Consider the following 25,577-nt stretch of genomic DNA (forward strand, 5'->3'; position numbering starts at 1 on the left):
GGAGGAGGTGAGGGCACTCAGAGTGTGGTGTCAGGAAAACAATCTCTCACACTACGTCAACAAAACAAAGGAAATGATTGTGGACTTCAGGAAACATCAGAGGGAGCACCCCCCTGTCCACATCGATGGGACAGCAGTGGAGAAGGTGGAAAGTTGTAAGTTCCTCGGCGTACACATCACGGACAAACTGAAATGGTCCACCCACACAGACAGACCCACCTCAGGAGACTGAAGAAATTTGGCTTGTCACCTAAAACCCTCACAAACTTTTACAGGTGCACAATTGAGAGCATTCTGTCTGGCTGTATCATCGCCTGGTACGGTGACTGCACCGCCCTCAACCGCAAAGCTCTCCAGAGGGTGGTGCGGTCTGCACAACGCATCACCATGGGCAAACTACCTGCCCTCCAGGACACCTACAGCATCCGATGTCACACGAAGGCCAAAAAGATCATCAAGGACAACAACCACACGAGCCACTGCCTGTTCACCCTGCTATCATCCAGAAGGCGAGGTCAGTGCAGGTGCATCAAAGCTGGGACCGAGAGACTGAAAACAGCTTCTATCTCAAGATCATCAGAATGTTAAACAGCCATCACTCTAGAAGAAAAAGAAACGCACACCTATTTAGGCGAGGTGCTGGCTAGCGGAGTAGAAAAGTTGAAAATAAAGGAGAGCCGCACAGAGTGAGCTCCTAGAGTGTGCGGCTCTCCTTTATTTTCAAACAGCCATCACTAACATAGAGAGGCTGCTGTCAACATACAGACTCAAATCCCTGGCCACTTTAATAAATGGACTTAATAAAGGTATCACTAGTCACCTTAAATAACGCCACTTTAATAATGTTTATATATCCTACATTACTCATCTCATATGTATATACTGTTCTATACCATCTACTGCATCTTGCCTATGCCTATCATTAGTCACTTTAAATAACACCACTTTAATAATGTTTACATATCCTACATTACTCATCTCATATGCATATACTGCTCTATACCATCTACTGCATCTTGCTTATACTGCACGGCATTGCTCATCCATATATTTATATGTACATATTCTTATTCATCCCTTACATTTGTGTGTATACGGTAGTTGTTGTGAATTTGTTAGATTTCTTGTTAGATATTACTGCATTGTCAGAACTAGAAGCACAAGCATTTTGCTACACTCGCATTAACATCTGCTAACCATGTGTATGTGACCAATAAAATGTGATTTGATATGACATGTGTACCCGATCAATAAACTTTGATTTGTGACACAAGTATCTCGTCATTATATCCATGATCTCTGGTATAACCTCTCAGTATCATATGAAATCTCGCGATAGGATCGCACTCCGATCACTACGTAATGTGCCGTGCTGCTTCTGGCGGCGCTGGTGACAGTGCTGAAAGCTGTTGGGGTGAGTTTTGTTTAATATACTAATTGGAAGTTACGGTTAAAACCCCATTAATATGAGATTATATTCAAGTTATAGCGATATAAAATCATTTTGAACCAAGTTTTTATCCTTCAAAGCGTATAGGCGGGGTAGTGTTATCTGGTGTTTTTACTCGTCCTAAATCATACCAACACGTTACAGTACTGTGTAGCTAACGTTATCTATCTGGGGAGATATTTTGGTAAACGTTTCGACGTAATTAATAAACTGTATAAACATTATCAATTGTTTAATGCATACTGGTATCCTCACTTATGTTTGACGTTAAACAAATTTGCTGAAGTGACAAACGAGCTGACTCCATTTGTTATCTGGACTTGCACGAGTTTAGCAAGCGTTGGCTAGGTAGCCACAAGCTAGCGAATTTATCTGTCGCAGTTCCTTTGTTGTCCGGTGCCACACTACCAACTAATGCGCCTGCCCATCTTAAAATGTTAACCCTTGCGAAGTGAATGGGTAGTTGAAATTGGCACAATAGACATTGTTCGTATTCACAATTCCATTAATTAGGAACAAACGATTTTAATGTATGATTACCTAGCCAAGTGCTCGTAGTAAGTAACTGTTAGTTAGCGAAGTAAAGCTAACGCGTTGTTGGCTAGCTAATGTCAGCTAGTTAACGTTAGCGTTTAACAAATATCTAACGTTAACTAGCCATTCGATTTGACAATTTGTTAACACCTCATTTGTGTTTTGTAGTTAGCTTGCTAGCTAATTATTGTGCGTTAAACTTAATAAATCAGCTAGCTAGCAATGCAAACTAATGATGCGTTGGCTAGTAGGCCACGTTACTGCATTACAAAGCGTGGTTGCTTGAAGGCAAATCACATGGCTGTGCATAGTTATAGCTAATAGTAAGCTGGTTGGTAATTAATGAATTGCTTGGTGTCAAACATTGTTCAACCAACAGGGACAGTTAAGTGACGTAACCACTAGTAATAATGAACGACCTACGTAGGTTGTCATGATCCATGAACGCTACAGTTCTAGCCAGCTAACGTTATCTAGCTGAGACGAGGCCGTGTACGTATGCTTGTTGCCAACTTTAGTATGCTTTACTGACATGAATTTGGTGAAGCGTCAAAACAATAGGAAACGTTAGCAAGTAAGATGACAAACAAAAGTTAGGGGCTTCTGAACTCGACAATGTTCGACCACCTATTTCAGAAATATGTGCTAAAAGGCCAATCATGGCCAGTGTTTTTAGTGGGTGGGCACTGGTAGGCAAATGTTGATTTATGGCTGCGTCATGAGCAACTGAAAAACACTCGTTCTCAAGTTCCTGTGTTATTTTAACCATGTTGATATTCTTCATTGCTTTAAGCGAGAGTTGTTTTCTCAGTGAATGTTTTCCCCACTCCTTTCGACCAACGTCACCCTATTACGAAGGGTGATTAAATTGCTTACCGTTCTTCAGTTTGACAGTACAGGTGTTGTCTCAACAAACCTTGCTAGGTGGTAGTTGTGCCAATCCATTGACAGCTTAAACACACAATGACATGTTGTAACCAAACTGTCAAGATGCATATTTATCTAGATGTGAATTGAAATCATAGAATTGCAGAGTGTTATAATGGTTATTTATGTAGATAAGTGGTATAAAGGGATCCATTATGATGGACTGTAAGTCAAAGATTGTAGAATTTCTCTGACACTGATTTCCAAGAAGTTCAATTTAGCACTGCTGTCCATAAACAACTGTAACCTGGATACCAAGTATGAGCTTTAAAGACCCATCCACTCATTGGAATTATATTTGACCCCTTTCACAACATTTAGCACTCATTGTGACACAGCCATGATGGATTAGTTAAACTTTGTGGATGTGTCCCTGCTTCTTGTTACTGTGCAAAGTCCTATACAGTTAAATGTTAGGATCAGTGTCTGAGCCTTTTGTCATGATCCACATTGCTCATAGAATTACACAGACCTTACTGGTTAGAAACTGCCATACATATCAGTACGGCCAATGGTATGCACAGGGACTTGTTTATCCGCAGGACTTCTAGTATCTAGTCAGCTGGCACTGTGTGCAGGGGCAGCTGAGGAAGGTCTATATTTAGGCCTGGGAGTCTGGGGGCGAAGAATCTGGAGTTCAATTCACATGAAAAGTGACCCAGGGCACTAGTCTACAGGTGGCTGTAATGGTTTTTCATAGTGGTCTTGAATCTGGGAAGTCTATTTAGAAAGCTCTAATGCTAGCCCCTTAGTACTTTGTTGCAGTGTTTCCAACACATGATGTCCTAATTTATTGTCAACCTATGGGCTAATGGTACCACCACCATCATAAATGGTGACATATGTCTTTGATGGCACATTTATCAGGAGTCGCGCAATTTGCTAGTTTATTCAAATAGTAGGCTATGTACATTGATAATGATGAAATCTGATTCATTTTAAACTAATAGTGGATCTCTTTTTCTCAACAGTATGAAGTGAAACGGAACTGAATTTTTTTTTGTACCATCCGCAACTGCTTCTTCAAGTTCAGATCACAACGAAGAAACAAATTCAAGAGAAACATCCTGAAACATACAGTCGCAACAACTCAAGGAAAGGATCACTTCAAAGGAAAATCTAGAAGCAACTAAACTAAGAAAACACCAAAGACACAAGATACACACCTGCCCAATCGAAACACACTCAAGAGAAGCAATCCTTTGCCAACATTGCGAAACCGTGAAGATAACTGATCTGAGACCAGAAGTTTGTGCCTACTCAACAGCTTTGACAAAGCACACGTCCCAACGCTACTCCCAGCCGCCCTCATCCTCACCACCGACTCTACCCTGGGGTGCCTAGAGGGCTTCTATTTGTTTTGTTTTTGTTTTTCCCGGTTCCTTTAACTATCCCATCTCCTTCGTCTATCTCTTCTTGCTCTGTTTATTTTGTTTTCAAGCACTATTGCACCTGCGTTTGCCTTTTAAAATATTTTTTCTCCCTTTTGCTTCATGCTACTCGTATCTAGAACTTGTGCCAGAAACCTGTAACAAATAAGTGTGAGATCTGCAAAGGCGTTCAAGACGACCAGAAGTTTCAAGACGCCAAATCAAGGTAGGCCCATTTTTTTCTTTGTTTTACTTATTTCATAAATGTGTTGTGGTTTTGAATAACTTCTCTTTGTTTCTTGTTTGTGTCTAGAAAGGCGTCCTTTATATAGGCCCAGCTATCTCCAAATATAGTTGCATGTCAAATGTATTTACTTTGCATGAGGCTTTCACTTATCTACACGTATCAAGGACTGATTTGATAGGACGCCATTAGTAAATTTATTTGCAAACTATTGTAATGGTTTATCACATGGCATTTTATCTACAAATTGATGCTCGTGTTAAATTTGATGTTGAACCAATAAAGAGGAAAACGCACCTTCCCAAGTTCCAGTCTGGTCCCCTGGTGTGCTGTCATAAGGCAGGAATGTGGAGATATATTTGTTATGATAATGAACACAAATAACCCACTAAATGTCCCAACAATTCTGCTCTTGTACATGTGCACATCCGCTACCATTTTAACTAAGACGGGGAATATTGCCCCTTACCTAGATGGTCGTTTTTTGATATCATAAATAAACTTTTTTTGGTGACAACATGCACAACGGCTCCCCTAATTTACTTGAGTGACTTGAATTTCAGATGCAGTTGGACTAACCATCCTGTACCTCAAATTATGACTGACCTCTGCAACTACTTGATAGGGCTGAATCATTCTTCAACTTGTTTTAGGTCAATTGGTAACAAGATAAATTAATTGCACCAACTCTAGCAGAGTGATTTAGCACAGTTAAAGGCTTTTAGTGAGCCAGTCTTCCCTGCCATAGGCCTACTTCGTTATTGAAGTTTAGCAATCTTTCCTCTTTATCCTGCCCCTCTACCTGGTCATATCTAGCCTTTTCCCTTGTCTCCTCACACCCACAGACCCTTTCCTTTAATTGTGACACTGTTCACTGGCTGACCTTTTTGCCTCCCCCTTTATTTATTTTTGTCCCTTTCCCATTTTCACCCTTGCAGACATCCAGAGGTGTATCATTGGGTGGTTGAGCAAAAAAATAACAAATCGAGGCAGTCAAGCAAACCAGTTATCAAGTACAACAAAGGGGTGGAGTTTGGCTTGAGTTTATGGAAAAATATGGGCAGCCCCTGGAAAGGCTTTGTTGAGTTTACCTTGCCCACGTCGCCACCTGCCGCGTTTATTAGCGCTGACCTGAGCAGCACCTCTCCCGTCGGACTCAGCCTGTCACCATACGGCCGATCCGTAAGTTCCATCTTCCCCACCACCTCCCTCCGTCTCCCCCCCATCGAACACCCATTCACCCACCTTGCCCTGCCTCTCTCTGCTCTGACTGGCCTTACCTTTCCATTCCTCGGGGCTCAGAGACTAGCCTCTGCTCAGGTGCAGTCAAGCAGTTACAGGGTGGTCTAAAGGTTACTTGGGATTTGGGTATGTTTCAAATTTGCTTTTACCCACCACAATTTAAGGCTGTAAATGCTTTGTGCCATGCCCCATGCCACCTGAAATTAGTGGTGTGGGATATGATTAGTGCTGCAATATCTCTCTAATGTAGGCAATATAAACAAACTGAAGTTTGTTTTGTTTAGTGATCTAGTACAGGCAAAGGAAAACAATGGGAGTGTAATGTAACATGAAGTGAGAATAAAGGGTGACTATAAAAAAAAAAAAATGCGTGACCTACAAAGCAGGATTCTGATGCTGAGGTGAATAAATTACTATTGATTTTCTGGTTTATTACGAAAGCAAAATGTGTTTTTGCTTGAGTCAATTATACCATGCTCATTTCAAATTTCACTACTTTGTCAAGTTAGCTGTTTAACTCATTGATCCTGCTTTGTAGTACACCCCCCAGGTGACGTTAATGCTCAAAATAATGTGACCAGTAGGAACTTGTCTAAATCGTTTTGTCAATGTCAGTTTGACATTCTTTCCCAATTAATAACTAGACTGAAATAAGCTACGGTAGGCTAGTTTGTAAGACGAGTTGATTTTAAACCTGTTTCCCCGGTGGCTGGTGTCGTTCAATGTCGCTTAGTCTGGAATCTTAGTTATCGAACCAGCAAATGGGATTATTCATCCCTTTAAGGACAAAATCCACTAACTACTGGGAATTTCAACTTTCAACATTGATGCTATGCTAGTAAGGGACCTAACAGATGAGGCTGCTCTGTGACCCTTCATGTTCCCACTATCATCTTACTGTGTAGACATGCTTCTGTCTAAACTGTCTTTCAAATCAGCACTTTCTGATTCTGTCAACTCTTATTTTAACAGTATTTCAGGCAATAACGGTAACTTAAGTTACATGACCACCTTTCTCAACGCTTTGTTCCATTCCGTCAGATGTTGAATGGCAAGTTTTAGGTTTACTGATCAGGCTGATTATTGTAGGGTGTTTCGAAGACTACCTCGTCTGGACATTTAACCCCCCATTTTTTAGTGTTGTAGAGCCAAACGGCACATACATTTCCATCCATAATACTAGATGCTAGGTCTCTGCTAATAACATAATTTATTAGTTTCTCTTATGGAATTAGGATTCCCACGGTCAGTATCGATCTGTTTTTTTAAATAGTTTAAAACTTTCTTTTACAATTGGTGTAAGAAAATAACTTCAAAGACCTAGAAAGCTACAGTGTAATGGAATGAAAACTAATGAGCAAAACCACAGCGCCAAGTATCTGAATCTCCAAATCACCCTTTGACCCCCCCCCAACAGTGTTTCCCAGTCCTGACTCCACTGTTGGATATGGAGAGGGTGCACTCCGAACCCCCTTTGGCACGTAATACTGCTCCTTCCACCTCTGCGGTGGCTATACCCCGCTCCTTCTCTGTCTCCCACAAAAAACACAAGCGGACCCCCCTGTATCAGAGATCAGTAAGTGGGCATGCTGTGTGGGCATCGCATCAGTTGCACCCACAGTGGTAATGACTGCCAGGGGGATGTTAGCTAACCGCATGGTTTGTTTTGCAGTGGCTCTTGATTACTTTGAGGGAGATCAATTAAAGTACTTTTGGTTCTGTGTGAAGTCATATTGTAGCACCCAGTTCATGTTGACTTGTGCTAGTCAATGGGAGATGCAGTGGTTTTGTAGTAGGTTTGATAAAGATTTAAGTCCTATAACAATTGTTTTTGCATGTATAATGTTCCCAACTTTGTCAATCCAGGAGTGCTTGTTTATTTTAGTTGCAATAGTGACTGGGTGAATAGAAGTGGAGATTTCTCTTGAGCCAACTAGAAATAACTATACAGTGTGGCCTTTATTGGTAGTGAATGGTCTGAATCAACATAAAAACCATCTGGGGTTGGCCAACTGTGCTCACCGGCATTCAGAAGAGAAATGGTCAGAACACCAGAAAGCTCTTTTGGTTAGTCTCTCCAAACTTTGGTTCAACCATCAGTCAGGAAACACAATTTAATAGATTGTGTGTAAATTAGATCTTATTGACGAATGTGGGAGTTTCATTTGTGAAAGAATTGTTCTATCATATGCATTTACACAATCCCACTCATAAACTCACATCTGCTCTCGTTCAATATTCAGAGCTGTATTTTGTCAGCCTTTTTTCCTTTTCTTTTTCTTCAATAATGTCTGTTCTTGTTCTGCTCAGATGAGTTTTGACCCTGGCATGCTCCACAACAACGGGCACACGGCGTTTGCCAACGGCACGGCGGCGGGCATCAGGGAGACAGGAGTGGTGGAGAAGCTGCTCACCTCCTACGGGTTCATCCAGTGCTCGGAGCGGCAGGCGCGCCTCTTCTTTCACTGCTCCCAGTACAACGGCAACCTTCAGGAGCTCAAGATAGGAGGTGAGAGTCCAGTGCTGCTTCTAGTCATTTAGTAGTCTAGTCTCATCCAACAAGCTACTGAACAACACAAGCTTTTAGGGATGGTTTCCCAAACACAGATTAATCCTGCACTAAACATTTTCAAATGAGATTCTCCTTGAGACTAGGATTAATCTGTCTGGGGAAACCACCTAATGTTTATCTGGCCAAAAATGAGAATTCCTTCAAAAAAATCCTTGGGGCTAAGTGGTAACAGATTTCTGTCTTGGGCTCTTCACAAGCTACTGTGGGCAGCTTTTAAGTCGATTGACCTCCATGAATGTCCGGTCAGCATTTGGTGTCGAACACATTTTCTCACAACCCATTTTTTTCCTTCTCTCTTCCCCTCTGCCTCTCCAGATGATGTGGAGTTTGAAGTGTCCTCAGACAGGCGCACTGGCAAGCCCATAGCAGTGAAGCTGCTTAAGATCAAACCAGAGGTGCTTCCAGAGGAGCGCATCTCGGGCCAGGTGGGGCCAGACTCGCACGCCTCTCCCTTTACTGTGCTGCATGGTTATATTCATCCAGTTAAGGAACACCATTTTACTTTTGGTTCTGTTTTTGTCCCTGTCACCTCAATGTCGGTGTTTGTTCGTCAGTTGGGTGTATGTTCAAGCTCATTGTAAATCTTTAAAATCATTTTTGTTTATTAATAGTTTCATAGATGCGTAAATACGAACCCCCACCACTCTGATTTTAAATTCACATTTTTGTGTTTATTTATGTTGGTCGTGGTCTGTTTATCTGAAATGCTAGGAATGTCATCTGTTTCCATGGAGATTTACAATGGGCTTGCCTGTCCTCGACATACATGTTGTGTGGTGATGGTGTTCACGGGTGGAGGTGGGATTTGAAGATTAAACAAAACAGCCTAAGTCTTTCTCTAGAAAGTTCTGCCTAAATTAAGTTGAAGGCTTATTTTCAAAGGAATGACAAATGAAGTCAGTAAATTGAATAGGTTTGATTGGCTGTAATATTGATAGCATTGATGTTTTATTAGCCTTTTCTTCAAATGGCCTTTACTCATTCAAATGAAGAAATTTGGCATTTCAAGCATTTCACATCTCATGCAGTAGTGTCTACAGTACATACCAGGCTTGTATCCCTTCGCTCTCTTGATATAATTTTGAAAATCAACCAGTTTGTTTCCACAGAATGATTGATTGTAATTTCCTTATTTAGGTGCACTGATTTATAGTAAGGCAATTGTGTTGAATCACCCAAATGCCATTCTTAACCATCTCCCCCTGTGGTTCTTGCTGTCTTTTAGGTTGTCTCAGCGATTCCCACTCAACTGGATGGCAAATCTGCACCGGGGCAGGTGCCCACTGGCAGTGTGTGTTACGAGAGAAACGGGGTAAGACTGTCAAATGGCCTGTAGAAAGATACTTTTCATGACAAGGCTGGTAGTCAATGTAATGTAAAGTATGGATTCCTTCCCACGCAGGAGGTGTTTTACCTGACCTACACCCCAGATGACATAGAGGGCAACATGCACCTGGACACGGGAGACAAAGTCAGCTTCTACATGGAAACCAACAAGCAGTGAGTTGTTTGTCAAGTGTCTTATTGTTTCACAATTTAAAATGTTTTGATTGCATACTACAATAGCCTTTTCCTCATGGTATATTCTGTGTGTTTCAGCACTGGTGCAGTCAGTGCTCACAACATCGTCCTGGTAAAGAAGAAGCAGATGAGGTGCCAGGGGGTTGTCTGTGCCACCAAGGTAAAGCCACAGTAGAGCCTTGTGGATCCCTGGCTGGACATTGGCTACTGTATCTGCCTGATTATAATCTAATCTATAACCCTTTTGTCTGGTAGGAGGCCTTTGGGTTCATTGAGAGGGCTGACGTGGTGAAGGAGATCTTCTTCCACTACAGCGAGTTCAAGGGTGACCTGGAGGCCCTACAGGCCGGCGACGACGTGGAGTTCACCATCAAAGAGAGAAACGTAGGTGGCATCACATGGAACCGTTCTGGCTAGCCAACTCTGGTGACCCGTTCTAATGGCTTGCAAAAGTATAGAATATGAGGCCAGTATTGGAATCAAGTTATTCTTATGGTAGGGACTCAACTTGTCAAATCAAGCAATGGCTGTTTAATGACAGTGAGAATGTCTCAATAGGAAAGTCTGTTCAACAGAAATTACTCCTGCTCATGTATACATTCTGAATACATATTGATGCCATGAGCCTGTAATTATGCAATAGAATGTCGTAATGGAGAGAAAGAGCAACATTGAAGTAACTAAAGCATTTATGGCGATACGGTGTCTGTCAGGGCATTCATACTACTTGCGTTTCGTGGAGCTGAGCTGTGTTTACACATGCTCTTCCACTTAGCGTCAACCAATCATCTCAATGCGGAGCTATATGGAGCCCTCTGCATTGTTACAAAATTTGGGAGGTGCATGGCATCGCCGTATGGAGCTCGATTTGGCCTCCGGGGGCTCCGCAATTGCGTTGGACCACATTGCCGAATCAAGGATAAATCGGCTATAAAGCATTTTGTTTTTCTCTAGGGGAAAGAGGTGGCCACTGACGTGAGGCTGCTCGCCCAGGGAACCGTCATATTTGAGGACATCAGCATTGAGCAGTTTGAAGGCACTGTCGTCAAAGTCATCCCTAAAGTTCCAACCAAGAACCAGGTCCGCAACTTACGCGATGCCTACATACTCAGAATTAACCTGAGCTTGGTTTTTACTGAATCCTGGATTTGTATTGTTCCTCCCAATCTTTTAGAATGATCCGCTCCCAGGCCGCATCTGTGCTAGGATCAGCTTCACGGACAAGGAGCTCCTGTTCGGCGAGAAGGATACCAAGTCCAAGGTGACCCTGCTGGAGGGCGACCATGTGCAGTTCAACATCTCAACAGACCGCAGGGACAAGCTGGAGCGGGCCACCAACATCGACATCCTGCCCGACACCTTCCACTTCACTAAGGAGTCCCGTGAGATGGTAAGGACCATGAGGAGATCTATGGTACGCTCACTAGTTCATTTGAGGAAGCTTTGTGTGGAGTTTAATCAATGAATATGGCAACCTGAAATTTGCATTCCTAAAAAATCGAGTTCATATTCCAAACTGTTATCTATTAAATGGAAGAGCATAAACCTACAGTCCCGAATGAAAGGGAAGGATTGTCATTTTATCTTTATGCACTGTCTCTTTAATCTCGGTTAACTCAAAAGTAAAAGCACTCAGTGAAGCAGTTTACTTCTTATGGCTGCAATCCCGGTAACGGGATGATATGACAACAGCCTGTCGAAGTGCAGGGCACCAAATTCAAAAACCAGAAATCTCATAATTAAAATTCCTCAGATGTGTTTTATACCATTTTAAAGGTAATCTTGTTGTTAATCCCACCAAAGTGTCTGATTTTCAAATAGGATTTTCAGCGAAAGCACTACAAACAATTGTTAGGTCACACCAAACCACAATAAGCACAGCCATTTTTCCAGCCAAAGATAGCAGTCACAAAAAGCAGATAGAGAAAATGAATCACTAACCTTTGATCTTCATCAGATGACATTCATAGGACTTCATGTTACACAATACATGTATGTTTTGTTTGATAAAGTTCATATTTATATAAAAAAATCTGAGTTTACATTCACGCGTTCCAAAAACATCAAGTGATTTTGCATAGCCACATCGTTTCAACAGAAATACTCATCATAAATGTAGATGATAATATACACATGGAATTATAGATATACCTCTCCTTAATGCAACCGCTGTCAGATTTTTTACAACTTTTAAACTTTACAGAAAAGGCAAACCATGCAATAATATGAGACTGAGCTCAGAACAATAGCCAAATTAGCCACCATGTTGGAGTCAACAGAAACCAGAAGTTACATGATAAATATTCCCTTTGAGGATATTTATCAGAATGCACTCCCAGGAATCCTAGTTCCACAATAAATCATTGTTTTGTTCGATAATGTCCATTACTTATGTCTAAGTAGCTACTTTTGCTTGCATGTGTAGTACACGTGTCCAAACGCTCGCGCAGATGCAGGCAAACGTCGGACGAAAACTTCAAAAAGTTATATTACAAGTCGAATAAACTGGTCAAACTAAGTAGATAATCAATCTTCAGGATGTTGTTATCATATATATCCAATAACGTTCCAACCGGAGCATTCCTTCTGTCTGTAGAAGTTATGGAACGCAAGGCAATATCATGAGGAATGCGCGTGACTAGGAACTGGCAATCTGCCAGACCAGTGACTCATTCCCCTCTCATCCGTCCCCACAACACAGTATAAACTTCATTCAACGTTCTACCGACTGTTGACATCCAGTGGAAGGCGTTGGAAGTGCAAACAGATCCATATATTACAGGGAATTGAATAGGCGATCGATTAACATCGACCAGCCTCAGAATTTCCACTTCCTGTTTGGATTTTCTCAGGTTTTTGCCTGCCATATGAGTTCTGTTGTACACAGACATAATTCAAACAGTTTTAGAAACTTCTGAGTTTTCTATCCAATAATAATATGCATATATTAGTAACTGGGACTGAGGAGCAGGCCGTTTACTCTGGGAACCTTTCATCCAAGCTACTCAATACTGCCCCTGCAGCCATAAGAAGTTAAGGGCTGCTTTCGCCCAATCCTGATACGTCCATATAATTAGTGATGATAACACAAGGATCGGTGAACTAATGCAGCTTGTGAACTCATGCATCCCATTCAGTCCCAGCAGATTATTAGGTCTACATGCAGAGTCGACGTCATCTCTGCTGTGTGTTGACGGCTTTCTCTGTCCTATAGGGTGTGATCGCTGCAATGCGTGACGGCTTTGGCTTCATCAAGTGTGTGGACCGGGACGCCAGGATGTTCTTTCACTTTAGCGAGGTGCTGGAGGAGGGCCAGCTGCACATCTCTGATGAAGTCGAGTTCACAGTTGTGCCCGTGAGTCCAGAGAGAACGCCCATGGTCCGTTTTTCAATATACAATTGCTGTCTTTAAAATTCCTTTACTCTCACCTTCCCTCTTTTTCTCTGTCAATCTTCCAAGGCTGTTAGTTTAATGGGAAACTCTTGATTTTGAAATGAACATCCAGTAAATTCTTATTAATATTAGGAAATCTCACTCTTTGAACCCATTCACTTTTCCTAGGCACATTGTTTTCCAAATGTATTTTGGTCTCTGTCTGGTTTGTATTGTGAGGTAGCCAATCTCAATGAGAGCATTATTGATCACCAACACAAATTGAAACGTTTTTATTTTTCTCCCTCTCCTGTGCAGGACATGCTGTCTGCCCAGAGGAACCACGCGGTGCGCATAAAGAAGCTGCCCAAGGGCACAGTCTCCTTCCACACCCAGTCTGAGCAGCGCTTTGTGGGTGTGGTGGAGAAGGAGGCCACAGCAGCCATCACCAACAACAAGAGCGCCAGCCCCAGCAAGGCCAAAGAGAAGGTACGAAAGCACCCAGGGCAGCACTTGGGAACCCACAGCGACATTGTCAACATTTGCCTTTTTTATTTTGACAGTACATGTTTGTCCTTCCCTGCCTGATCTTTCTTTGCCTTTTCTGTCCTCACCCCCTCCTAGTCTGATCAGTATCAAAATGTAAAACTGCTCCGAGACCCGCACGCACACATTTCCCCTTACGATCAGGCATTTTTCAGCCCATTTGATTTGACTCCTTAGTTCTAATTCTCTGCTTTGCTTTCTCCTTTCAACCTTTCCCCCTCATGCCACTTCTCTCCATTAGAAAAAAGACAAGGTAGGAGTTTTGTCTTTGCATGTTGCCATCAAGTTGAACAATGCTAGATAGATGCATCTATCAATGTTTTCCTACTGGGTGGACAGAGGCAAAGTACTAACCACTAATTTTGTCTCATGTTAGCTAGATATGACATTGATTTGCCAGACATTTTACGTGGCAACTGTGACAAATTCCCCTAGTTACCTTATTAAAATTCATCATGTATAGGTTTTTGCCCAATTGCTTAAATCAGTCTCATTTCCTAACCTTTGCTCTTCACATTGCTGCAGACATGCATACTGTAGTTGCCATGTATGCTCAAATGGGTAGACTAATTGTGCATATTTCTCAAGGGTAAAGTAGTAGAAAAGGTCAGTGGTGTTAATGCCCGCTGAATGTGCTCCTCACCCCATGGTTGACTGTGGTTTCAGTCCTAATCAATTCCTCTGTAAAAACATGTTATTCTCACTTTTGCCGTCTTGTAATTTACTTTACTAGTTCCTAAGGAGATATGGCATTTTAACTAAGGCGGACCCCATTAAGTCGACTGTTTGGTCTATCGGCTTTTGGTCGACCAAGATTTCTTTAGTTGAGCAGTAGCTAAAAAAAGTTCATTCATATCTTAGGATCATTATCAAAAATTATGATTTATTACTTATACAAATGTGCTACTACTACTTTTGGCCATAACACCACCAATTCTACAGTGGCACCTCAAACCCACCAATGAGAATTTTAATATTGAGGGGTTGCAATGCCGATCGGTTGAAGATCCTGCTTGTTACCGGTTTGTTTTAATAGCCTATTCATTCTGTGAGCACCAAGCCTCACGTAACCACAACACGTCGGATAAACAAGTTCACAAATGTAGCTGTTTTTAAGCTTTGCTATGCTGTAATAATGGCTTTGCGTCTTTTTGTTTTGTTAGTACAGCGCCTCTGGTTTTATTTAGTGTAACGGTTCCAAATTGTCAGAAAAATATAAGCCGCGTGATCTCTTATTGGATTGTGACTAACTAATGTCATTATCATTAAGCGCTTTCAAGCGTCTTCGATTTAAAATAACAAAGCCACCGTTAAATAATTAGCGTAAACAATAAATAAACCATTCAATTTTGGAAAATTGCATTCACAAACGAATGTGACTGTCTTTAATGTTTGCTGTAATAAAGGATTTACCCCAAAAAGTTGGACTGGTACGCATATAATTTTTTCCGGTGTTTACTTTGTTCCAAACGGTCTGGGAAATTATATTGTAATCTAACAGCACCTGTTTGGCACACATAATATGTACACAGCGCTTGTGCCTTACCTTCTTGATCTCCAATATTTTCCACAACTGGTCAAATTTATTCCGCACATCTAACTTCCCCTTTACTTCCTGAGCAACCAGTAAACATTCCCAAATTTGAGTGCATCTGTTTTGATGTTACGGTGTTCTGAGTTTATAACCAATTTGTTGATGTGATTGATGTTCTATAGCCCAGGCCCTATTTGTCATGTGCATGTGACACATACGTGTCATGTAAGGGTTCAGGGAATGTTTTCCCTAAAGAAATTAGGGATTTCGGTAACATGACTTCAGTCAGAATTGGCTGTAATTGTTACAGAAATGTGGACAGCGCTATAAACACTTATTTTTCCTTAACTGCATTTTTGGTTAAGGGCTCGTAAGTAAGCATTTCACTGTATTTGGTGCATGTGACAAATACAATCTTGATTTGTTCTGTGGTGGTCACTGCAGCAGGGAGGAGAGGATGGGTGCTTTTTTATTTATTTTTTTTTACACAGGGCAGCAAGTCTGAGCCCTGCCCTGCACAATCAAATCAATTGCATTCGTACTCCCTCGTCATTTGTCTTAATTATTTAATTAGTGTGCTTAAAGCAGCAGGCAAGCTCAGTGCGTTTAGTTGATTTGATTGGTCGAAAGAACAACTCTCGGTCGAGCCAGGTTTTTTTGGGGGGTGGAGGGGTTGGGGGCAGCCCTACATTTAACACTGTGTACAAAGGTGTTGATTTCAAACACTAGTCAATGCTAACTGAACACTACCGAGGTGCTTTGGAATGTGTGATGTTGCACATCTTGGTGCCAGTCATCTGCACTCTTAGCGTTAACAAAAAGTTGCTACTGCTGTTCATCTGATATACTCCTAAACTTTTAAAATGCATCATTCCGCCCTTCCTCCTTTTGAAGTTATTACTGATGTGCACCGGCTTGGATGAATTAAAACATTATCCTACACTTTTACTTTAAACTATCCAGCCTCATCATATCAGTATTTATTTTTTGCCAGGCTGAGGGCATTTTTCTGAAGTACTAGAACGTTTCCTAATGCTCAGCAGTGGTGTTATAAACTTGTAACAGTTGAATGCCTGATTTCTGGAGAGGAGTGCAGTAGCCAGCCTTTGACTGGAACTGCCAGTCTAATCCGTTTTCTGATGTCTGTCATGTAGGAAGCAGAAGAGGGAGTGGTTTCTTATGAGGACTGTGGAGTGAAGCTGACTGTGTCGTACCACGTCAAAGATCTGGAGGGAGCTACCCAGCCACAGGCAGGAGACAAGGTACTGAAAACCAAACAAGTTCACACTAGCCAAACCCCAAAGAGACAATGAGTTAGCTCTGATTTCATGTGCTGTAAATCCAACCTTGTCCTCTAGGTGGAGTTCTCCATCAATGAGGTAAAGAGGACGGGCCAACAGAGCGCTGTCACCATCAAGATCCTCAACCGCACTGTCAACACCAAGAGGCTGCTGGGATACATTGCCACCCTGAAAGACAACTTTGGCTTCATAGAGACAGCCAATCACGATCAAGAGATCTTCTTTCATTACAGGTACAACTATTCAACACATGCAAGCTAGTGTAAAATATGTTGGTTGGTGTGACATTAGATCTGTACAAAAAAGATCTGCGCTATGTTTTTCATGCTGCCTGTTTGTTCCAGTGAGCTGTGTGGAGACTTGGAGAACCTGGAGCTGGGCGACACTGTGGAATACACCCTGTCCAAGGGCAAAGGAAACAAAGTCAGCGCTGAGAAGGTTACTAAGGTGGTAGCAGGTAGGCAGTAAATTGCTTTAGTAGTTTGAGTTTGCACCACAGTCAGTTCTATAGCGAAGCATTTATGTATCTACCTTCAAAGTGAGTATGCTAATGGTGTTCTGTTATTGCAGTGAATGGTGTGGGGCAGGATGTTGGTGAGACAGTGATGTTGGGGAAGGTGGTGCGCCCTCTGCGCAGTGTGGACCCGTCCCAGACAGAGTACCAGGGGCTCATTGAGCTCTTGGAGGAAGGTAAGTCACCACTGGCAGTGGAGGTTTATGTCCATCAAATCAATTTCATGTTTTTACTAATGCACTTACTCTATAATAACCAAATGGCTAAATTGACTGTTCCTCTTCTCCCCACCTGTACGCATTCAGATGGCACAAAGTGCCAGAATTACTCCTTTGGCATCGTGGGCATGGCGAACAAGGCAGACTGTCTGCAGAAAGGCGAGATGGTGAAGTTCCAGCTGTGCACAGTGGCTCAGACAGGACAGACGATGGCCTGCAACGTTGTCCCCCAACGTAAAGCCCTGGTGGAGTGTGTCAAGGACCAGGTATCTGATCATGCTTGTCAACATTTTTGGCGATGGACAAGATTAAATTGCCTTTCAAAATTGAACTGAGAGATTCTGCAGTTTAAGTATGTATGGTCAGTAACCCAAACATGAAGTAATTAGAATGTATAATTTGTTTTGGGACTTTCTCACTATGCAAGGTATTGGTGTGGCTACCTATGAGCGCTATGCCTATTCATTCTGTAATGTCTTGTCTCCCCAGTTTGGTTTTATCACGTATGAAGTTGGCGAGAGTAAGAAGCTATTTTTCCATGTCAAAGAGGTGCATGATGGCTTAGAGCTCCAGACCGGGGATGAGGTGGAGTTCTCAGTCATCCTCAACCAACGCACAGGGAAATGTAGTGCCTGCAACGTACGCAGAGTTAGGTAAATACTGCAGGGGGGTGTACTATTACCATGAAGTAGGGTAAGATGTTCGGAAACGGAAGTATTACCTCAACTTAGCCAATAATGATGCCTGTTTTCTTGATGGCAACCAAAGTCAATGCAACTGAATAAGTGAAATTGGTTTTCTAGCCCCCCACATTTACTAATCATGTCTCATTTATGACCCAGTTATCCTAAACCTAGACAGTATATTGTTGGTTAAAAAAGCCCTCTTGTTTCTCTACCCCCACAGTGAAGGGCCTAAACCGGTGGCAACCCCCCGTCCTGATCGCTTGGTCAACCGGCTCAAGAGCATCACCCTGGATGATGCTAGTGCCCCCCGCCTAGTTATTGTGAGACAGCCCCGCGGCCCTGACAATTCAAAGGTACGCACATTTGAACACATAATGCTGTATAAGTTCTGATTTGTGTACACTTTGTGTTTTTATCTATAAAGCGTGTTGATTTTATTATTACTGGTCTACTTTGTTTTGTACCCAGGGCTTCAATGTGGAGAGGAAGACCCGTCAACCGGGTGTCATTGACTGAGCAGTATATAACCTTTCCCGTCTGACTAGGTGGGCCCTGATTTAGAAATGCAACGTGAGAATGGACGACAATAATGGAAAGGGATGTTTGCTGTCTTGTGGACACATGCTCCTACACACACTCTTGATACACAGAGAAATAAGCATGTGTAACCCCTCCATGTTCCATCACCTGCAAGGGAACCCTCATTCCATTTGTTCTCTGCTGCCCATGTATGATGTACTCTACAGTTTCGTACTGCAGTATACAAGGCGGGATCCCTCTTCCGAGTGTTGTGCGTGTGACTGTTGTGCATAAGGTGTTTTTAGAAATGATAGAAGTTAGAGGAATTTGTTTTGAGGGTTTCTGTGTGCTTTAGAATCAGTGACGGTTGCGTGGCAGTGTCTTGTCCCATCTGCCTAATTGTCTGGAATTCTGCACCTGCAACCTGTTGTGTGTGTGGGCATGTATTAGAGCTCATCTGCTTCTTTTCCTCCATTGTTCTCCCTCATTTAAGGCAACTAAATGATTATCATTTGCCAATGGTTTTCACTATGCTTTCCTACAAAATGCATAAAGCAAAGTTCCCTCCATAAGGAGGGTGATGTTTCTCATGTGTGGACTAAAACAGAGGCTACTTCTCTGCTCGGTTTTTTTGAGCAGTTTTTTAAACTCTATCCAAGAGCTGGAGTGAAAGCATGGTGTTGTGTTGCCTGTGAATGTTTAAGTGGCTATATGATTTGGATTTACTTTCACAAATCTGGAGCCTTTAGATACCTTTTCGCTATTAACACGCTTTGTAAGCAATTTTCTCAGGTGCAGAATTCCTAGTGGCATCTTATATCGAGCAGTTTTATACTATGTACTTTATTTTTTTGCACCTATTTGCTTTTTTCTTTCATTGACGTAAGAATACGGTGCCTAAACTACAATTTTTTTTTTTTTTGACATATCCCCTGTCCCCAGCCCAACTGCCAAAATATGAAGAAAGGATGGCTTTTTATTCCCATTAGAAATAATACTGATCTGCATCCCAAATACCTGTTGGTTGAAATATACTGTATGTAATGTGTACTTTTTTTTCTTAGTGAAAGATTAAACATCACAATATAACAAAAATACATTTTAACTTCAGTAAAAAAAGAGCGGGGTAACAAAGCATTAGAATTAAGTTGCGTCTTAAGGATCAGGATATCTATTGTGCTCTGGCGGTGTTGGAGGGTGATCTGTTGTGCCTGTACGCACATACGGCAGTTAGAGACCATTTATTTAAACTGGAGATCACTGGGTTGAACCTGAACTGCACAGGCGCTCCTATGTACTTTTGTTAATGGTCTTGAATGAAGCAATTGAATTAAAGTTTTATGAAAATCATATTGTGTTACTTTATTTGAAAGAACATCCAGGCAGTTATTTGTTCCTTAAAATTCCATGCAGTTTGTAGAAAATATTTTATTCAAGATGGCAGCAAGAGACTTGTCTTGAAACGGTGCAGTGAAAAAGAAATGCTGTTCCTACTTTCAAACAAATGTGCCTGAACAGTGGAGCAAACTGAAGATGGGAAAAGCTATTCAGCAACTTTTGGTAGGACAATAGAAGTTTGCTTAAAGAAAGACATTTTATTGTTGCCATATAGAAATGTAAAACTGGGAACAAATCCCTGCAGTTTGAATTATCACGCACATTAAGTTACTGGTTTGCTTGTTTTTAAACCAGTGAGTTTCAGTTCTTGCTCTACCTCGTTCAAACCCTGGTGCTGCCCAGATGTATTGTTATCTCGGAGCGATGCACAACCCTTGGTTGTGTTTCTGAATTTGGACCTGGGGCTTCAGACCAGTATGTCCACCAGTCTCTAAGCGGACTTGGCCACGAGAGCCGCAAGTCCTTGATCTGGTTTGGAGAAACTAGCGCATAAGGAAGATCTGAGTTCTCTCTGGGAGCAAACTTCCTGTCTATTTACCATGCTGACTAAGAGCTCTTGACTGATTTCAAGGCCTCATTTGGCCTTGTCCACCCTGCAGCAGCAGGAGATGTGGCATCTTGGCTTGGAACATTAACTTTCTCCCTTTGAATAGTAATGTCTCTTGAGGAATCAAGTCCTTGCAGTTTCATTTTGTACTCTTCCAACTTGGCCTTACACTCAACAGCTTTTTCTTTCATCTCCAGGAACTGTTCCAAGTCTCATATCCCTCTTCCACCTTTAGTTCATTATCCCAAAATTCCAGCTGCTCTGCCTTCTCTACCTTCTGCTGGTTCTCTTGGTCAGTTTGCCTGACGTTTTGTTTCTCCTCCAGCTCATGAATCTGGCTATCCGTTGAGTTAATTTGGACCTGCAGCTCTTTCGGACTAGTCTGTTGGCGAGCAACTAGTCCTCTTAACTTCCTTGTCTCATCAACCATCTTAAGGGCACTGGTTGGATTCTGCCAGCCTTCCGCTTTTATATTTGCCATGCCAGCCTCTGAGTGTTTCTTAACATGTTGGTTATCCTTACCCTCATCAGAAATGCTTATGTTACTCTTCTCTCTGTCCCTGCCCTGGTCTCGCATGCAGCAAGAGATTTGCTGGTGCTCAACGGACTTGGCACTCTTTTCTCCTCTGACTTTGCTCTGCAAAACCCCAGGAGTGGAGGGATCCATGGCAACGGTGACAAACATTTAGGGAATTACCATCCCTTTTGTCAGTGTCCTTGCGGTTTCCTTTTTCGCGGCCTGATTGGTTCACTCTTCCTCGGCTCTCCAGCCATCCCCAAGCCTCCGTCAGGGTCGGACTTTCTTTTGGACTTCTTCGGTTCTTCCGGTGGCTGTTCGGCTTGTTGCCGCAGGCTTGATAAGGGAGGTAGGCTTTGACGGTACTAAGACCACCATTACCCCTTTGTACTTTGCCCCCAGCATCTGCTCTCCCCAGCTGAGGCCCAGCCTGGTATCTGCCGCCTTTCCCTCTACTAGGCCCTTCCCAGAAGGATGGCCCTTTATGCAGCAGGGTGAGCTTGACCTCTGGTCTGCTGGCCGTACCTCAAGTGACTTCAGAAGCTGTTCATTGGGTTCCCCATTCCGCTCAAACTCTTTGAATTTCTCTTTAAGTGTGTAGCACCCAGGACGACCTAAGCAAAGGAAGATGATAGGGATGAATTTATCACCAAAGATTGATTTGGATTGGACGTTTCAAGTGAAATTAAACAGTACAATTTAAATATTGCTGGACGTGTACACAAAGGGATTGTGCCAAAGCTGTGACCACTTCCTGGCATGTGGTTTTCTCCGTAACTCCACAGACAACACGGGACTCCTTCCACTGATACCTTAACCACCGTTTCTTATTCGGTATTCAGAAAGTTTATGGGATGAGAGCAAAATTCAGCATTAATGTAGGTTCTGAGGTCTCTGGGTATTACTTTCACACACTGGAAGTGGTGGAGACTGACAAATTACCCTCATGGCCATTCACCTAAGTTTGTGCTCACCATCTTGGCCAGGCTTGAGGGCAGTCAATTACATATTTGTAAGTTGAATGCAATCAGTATTTTCAAATGGAGCCTAGTGATACTCAAGGAGGTACAAAAAAAGAACTTGTCTATTGAGGGTAGAACTTCGTATCAAACAACATCAATGCAAAAAGCATCCAGCTACTGGCAAAATCCGATGTGAAAACTGATACAAGCTAAAATGTATGTAGTTCCAAGTTTGGGAATTGCTCAAGATAATTGTAATTAGTTTTGATGTCAAAGTCACATGCATATACTGTTAAATTGTCCACTTACCTCATAATCCTTAAAGTTGATCCGATGCTGGGAGCCATCCACTGTGCTGAAGGCACAATTCTCTAAGGGATGCACAGGAGTGATTAGGACAATTTTAAGTCCCTTGGGTTTCTAGTACTTCGGCAAAGTTTATGAACCCACCCCTCTTGCAAATAAAAAGATTGAGGGCTGATCTGTGTGAAATATGTACAGATTAGATTTAAGGACAGTTTATCAGTATGTTTGCTGTAATGTATAAATTGGCATTTTGTTACAATACTTCTGAGTACAGTGGATACAAAGACTAGTTTGTATGCATTGTATTGTGTGCTGTATCCAGTTTGTCAACATTCGATTTTAAAATTCAAATTGCCATTGTTCTGTCAAGACTAGTCTAGCGTTGCCATACCTTCCAAATCGCGTGGTTCGCGACGAGGCTACGTCAAGACTAATGCCTTTATATCAATCTTACTCGGGTATAAATACAAAATCGACCGGACATAACGCTTAGCTACTTATTCTATCCAATGACACAATACTGTAAACTTTCGTTCACTTGCGTCAGTAAACTGTCAGATTTTTGGCTCTGGGTGTATTTGTATATCTTTCTGACAGGAAGGGTGATCTCTATCAGAATGGAATATATAAACATGCTGGTAAATTGTCCAAAACTCCAGTAGGCGTACGCCAAGATCTGGAACATTCCACAACTATTTCCTTTGATTTACCAAATACTTTTGGTTTTTTTAGTCTCAGTCCTTGTCAAACAATACAGTAATCCCTCATTAGCTACCAACCCTTGTTCGTCATGAAACAGAACCACAGCGCCCCTGACAATTTGTCTGAAATAGTCCCCTGATTAGATATTCTATGGTAGCCGTTCTTAAAGTATGGCTCGCGGACCTGTGGTGGGTCGCGACGTGTCAGTAAATGTATAATTATTTAATGAATTGATTTGGCCAAGTGCAACGGCGGTCTCTGTTCAGTGCGCTCTCTGCTTAGCAGCGGTCTCTGCTCAGTTCGGCCTCTCCCGTAACTGCCAGTGTGCTTCGCGGTTTACCAGATATTTTTTCTGGAGTTTTCTTGATCACTCCGCGACACGCTGCAGCGCTATCGTTCAACAGCAGATGATGCGCTGTTAACCACTGTTTTGTCATTCCCACTCGCCAAATGGACTCATGCTCGCAACAAGTTCTGACTGAGCTCAATCGTCATGAAAAGCCAGTACAGCGATGAGTTTCTCTCTTTCATACAAACTTTGAGAATTAACGAGGAGCTACCTCAATGTGTTTTGTGTGGGGAAGTGCTTAGTAATGAGTCAATCGAAACAAACAAATTCATATAACGACACGGTTACTCCCTTATAAACATGACTAGCTATTTATAAGTTAAAGAACCCCTGTTCTAGGGCATTGGTTCCGAAACTTTTTATAGTCCCGTACCCCTTCAAACATTCAACCTCCAGCTGCGTACCCCCTCTAGCACCAGGGTCAGCGCGCACTCAAATGTTTTTTGCCATCATTGTAAGCCTGAGGCACACACACTATACGATATGTTTAATACATGTAAGAATTAATGCGTTTGTCACAACCCGGTTCATGGGAAGTGACAGAGTTCTTATAGGACAAGGGCGCACATAATAATCAATAATTTTGCTCTTTATTTAGCCATCTTACATATAAAACCTTATTTGTTCATCTCAAATTGTGAATAACTCACCACAGGTTAATGAGAAGGGTGTGCTTGAAAGGATGCACTTGACTCTGCAATGTTGGGTTGTATTGGAGAGTCTGTCTTAAATAATTTCCTGTGTGTCTGTGCCTGTATTTAGTTTTCATGCGAGTGAGGGCCGAGAATCCACTCTCACATAGGTACATGGTTGCAAAGAGCATCAGTGTCTTACCAGCGCGATTTCTCAATAAGCTCGTCTCTCAATAAAAAAAGTGGCAATACTTTGCCCCTTGATAACCAGTGCACTTCTTTCTGTATGTTGTAAAAGTGTTACATAGTCGCTACCCATATCATTGCATAATGCAGAAAATACACGAGAGTTCAGGGGCCTTGCTTTAACAAAGTTAACCATTTCACTGTAGTGTCCAAAACGTCTTTCAAGCAGTTAGAGCCTCTCGGTGGATGCTGTAGTGTTCCCAAGTGGCGTCGGGAGAAACTGCTTGCATCCGTGTTACTGTAACGGATGTGAAATGGCTAGCTAGTTAGCGGGTACGCGCTAGTAGCGTTTCAATCAGTTACGTCACTTGCTCTGAAACCTAGAAGTAGTGTTGCCCCGGCCGCGGCCTTTGTGGAGCGATGGGTAACGATGCTTCGTGGGCGACCGTTGTTGATGTGTGCAGAGGGTCCCTGGTTCGCGCCCGTGTCGGGGCGAGGGGACGGTTTAAAGTTATACTGTTACATTACCACTCCACTATGTTTCCCTGTCATGGCTTTTGCGCCATCAGTACAAATACCAACACATCTTGACCACCAAAATCCATTTGATGTCACAAAGCTGTCCCGTACTTTAAAAATATCCTCTCATGTTGTCCTGGTTTCCAGTGGTTTGCAGAAGAGGATGTCTTCCTTAATTGACCCCCCATAAACGTAACGGACATATACCAGGAGCTGTGCCAGGACCACCACGTCTGACTCATCCAGCTGTAACGCATATAATTCACTGGCTTGTATGCGAAGCTGTAATTGTTTCAAAACATCTCCTGCCATGTCACTAATGCGTCGTGAAACAGCGTTGTTTGATGAAGGCATTGTCTGTATCGTTTTTTGGGCCTTTCCCCCCAGCGTTGTCCCAGCCATATCCGCGGCAGCGTATAGGGCTTGCCTGTCCTAGCCAATCGCTAGCTCACCATATAAGACACTTCTAGCCCTTTCTTATTAATGGTATCTGTTGCTTTTATACATGTCTTACTACTCAAGTCGTCTTCATTTTTGCTCAAACTCCTGTGGCTTATTTTTCAAATTGTCATGTTTAGTTTCTAAATGTCTGCGCAAGAGTGAAGATTTCCCGCGAGAGAGTAACGGTTAATGTGATTGGATGTTAATTATTTGACTAGGCTGCCGGTATTTGACGTTATTTCGCTGAACACTAGATGGTTTCATATTTTTTGGCAGTGAAACGAGGCTACTCAGGCGAGGAAAAAAACATCAACCAAAGGTATATCCACGATTGAAAATCTAAATGGACTGTTTGAAAATGTGAATCACATTTTTATTTGACGTACTCTCGACGACATTGTGCGTACCCCAGTTTGGGATTAGCCGTTCTAGGGAATGGATACCCTAAAATAATGTTACTGCCAATA

General features: G+C 42.3%; 1 protein-coding gene and 1 long non-coding RNA gene across 12 annotated transcripts; one reads left to right on the top strand and one right to left on the bottom strand.

Annotated features, from left to right (window-relative positions):
- The first annotated feature begins 1,346 nt into the window (after window positions 1-1,346).
- Window positions 1,347-19,901, top strand: LOC120059292 (cold shock domain-containing protein E1-like). 11 transcript variants are annotated; one of them, XM_039008230.1, is made up of 22 exons: window positions 1,347-1,414; window positions 3,883-4,247; window positions 4,422-4,507; window positions 5,464-5,707; window positions 8,078-8,276; window positions 8,655-8,821; window positions 9,565-9,651; window positions 9,721-9,839; window positions 9,939-10,020; window positions 10,116-10,244; window positions 10,815-10,940; window positions 11,035-11,250; window positions 13,075-13,239; window positions 13,552-13,722; window positions 16,468-16,575; window positions 16,672-16,847; window positions 16,959-17,071; window positions 17,185-17,304; window positions 17,434-17,612; window positions 17,836-17,999; window positions 18,253-18,385; window positions 18,501-19,901. In XM_039008230.1, exons 4-22 carry the CDS (start codon window positions 5,582-5,584, stop codon window positions 18,546-18,548), a joined length of 2,628 nt encoding a protein of 875 aa, XP_038864158.1. In that variant the 5' UTR covers window positions 1,347-1,414; window positions 3,883-4,247; window positions 4,422-4,507; window positions 5,464-5,581; the 3' UTR covers window positions 18,549-19,901. The 11 variants fall into 11 exon arrangements, with proteins under 11 accessions (XP_038864158.1, XP_038864157.1, XP_038864161.1 ...); XM_039008229.1 differs by having other exon boundaries at window positions 3,883-4,507; XM_039008233.1 differs by having other exon boundaries at window positions 3,883-4,507; window positions 13,075-13,215.
- Window positions 19,902-19,962: 61 nt separating this feature from the next.
- LOC120059293 lies at window positions 19,963-23,270 on the bottom strand. The gene is made up of 3 exons (XR_005478139.1): window positions 22,673-23,270; window positions 22,285-22,457; window positions 19,963-21,627 (listed from the first exon to the last, which is right to left on the bottom strand). It is a non-coding gene; the product is annotated as an uncharacterized LOC120059293 (long non-coding RNA).
- Window positions 23,271-25,577: the final 2,307 nt, after the last annotated feature.

This window comes from Salvelinus namaycush, chromosome 14 (assembly GCF_016432855.1).
Source record: "Salvelinus namaycush isolate Seneca chromosome 14, SaNama_1.0, whole genome shotgun sequence".
Taxonomy (NCBI): Eukaryota; Metazoa; Chordata; class Actinopteri; order Salmoniformes; family Salmonidae; genus Salvelinus; species Salvelinus namaycush.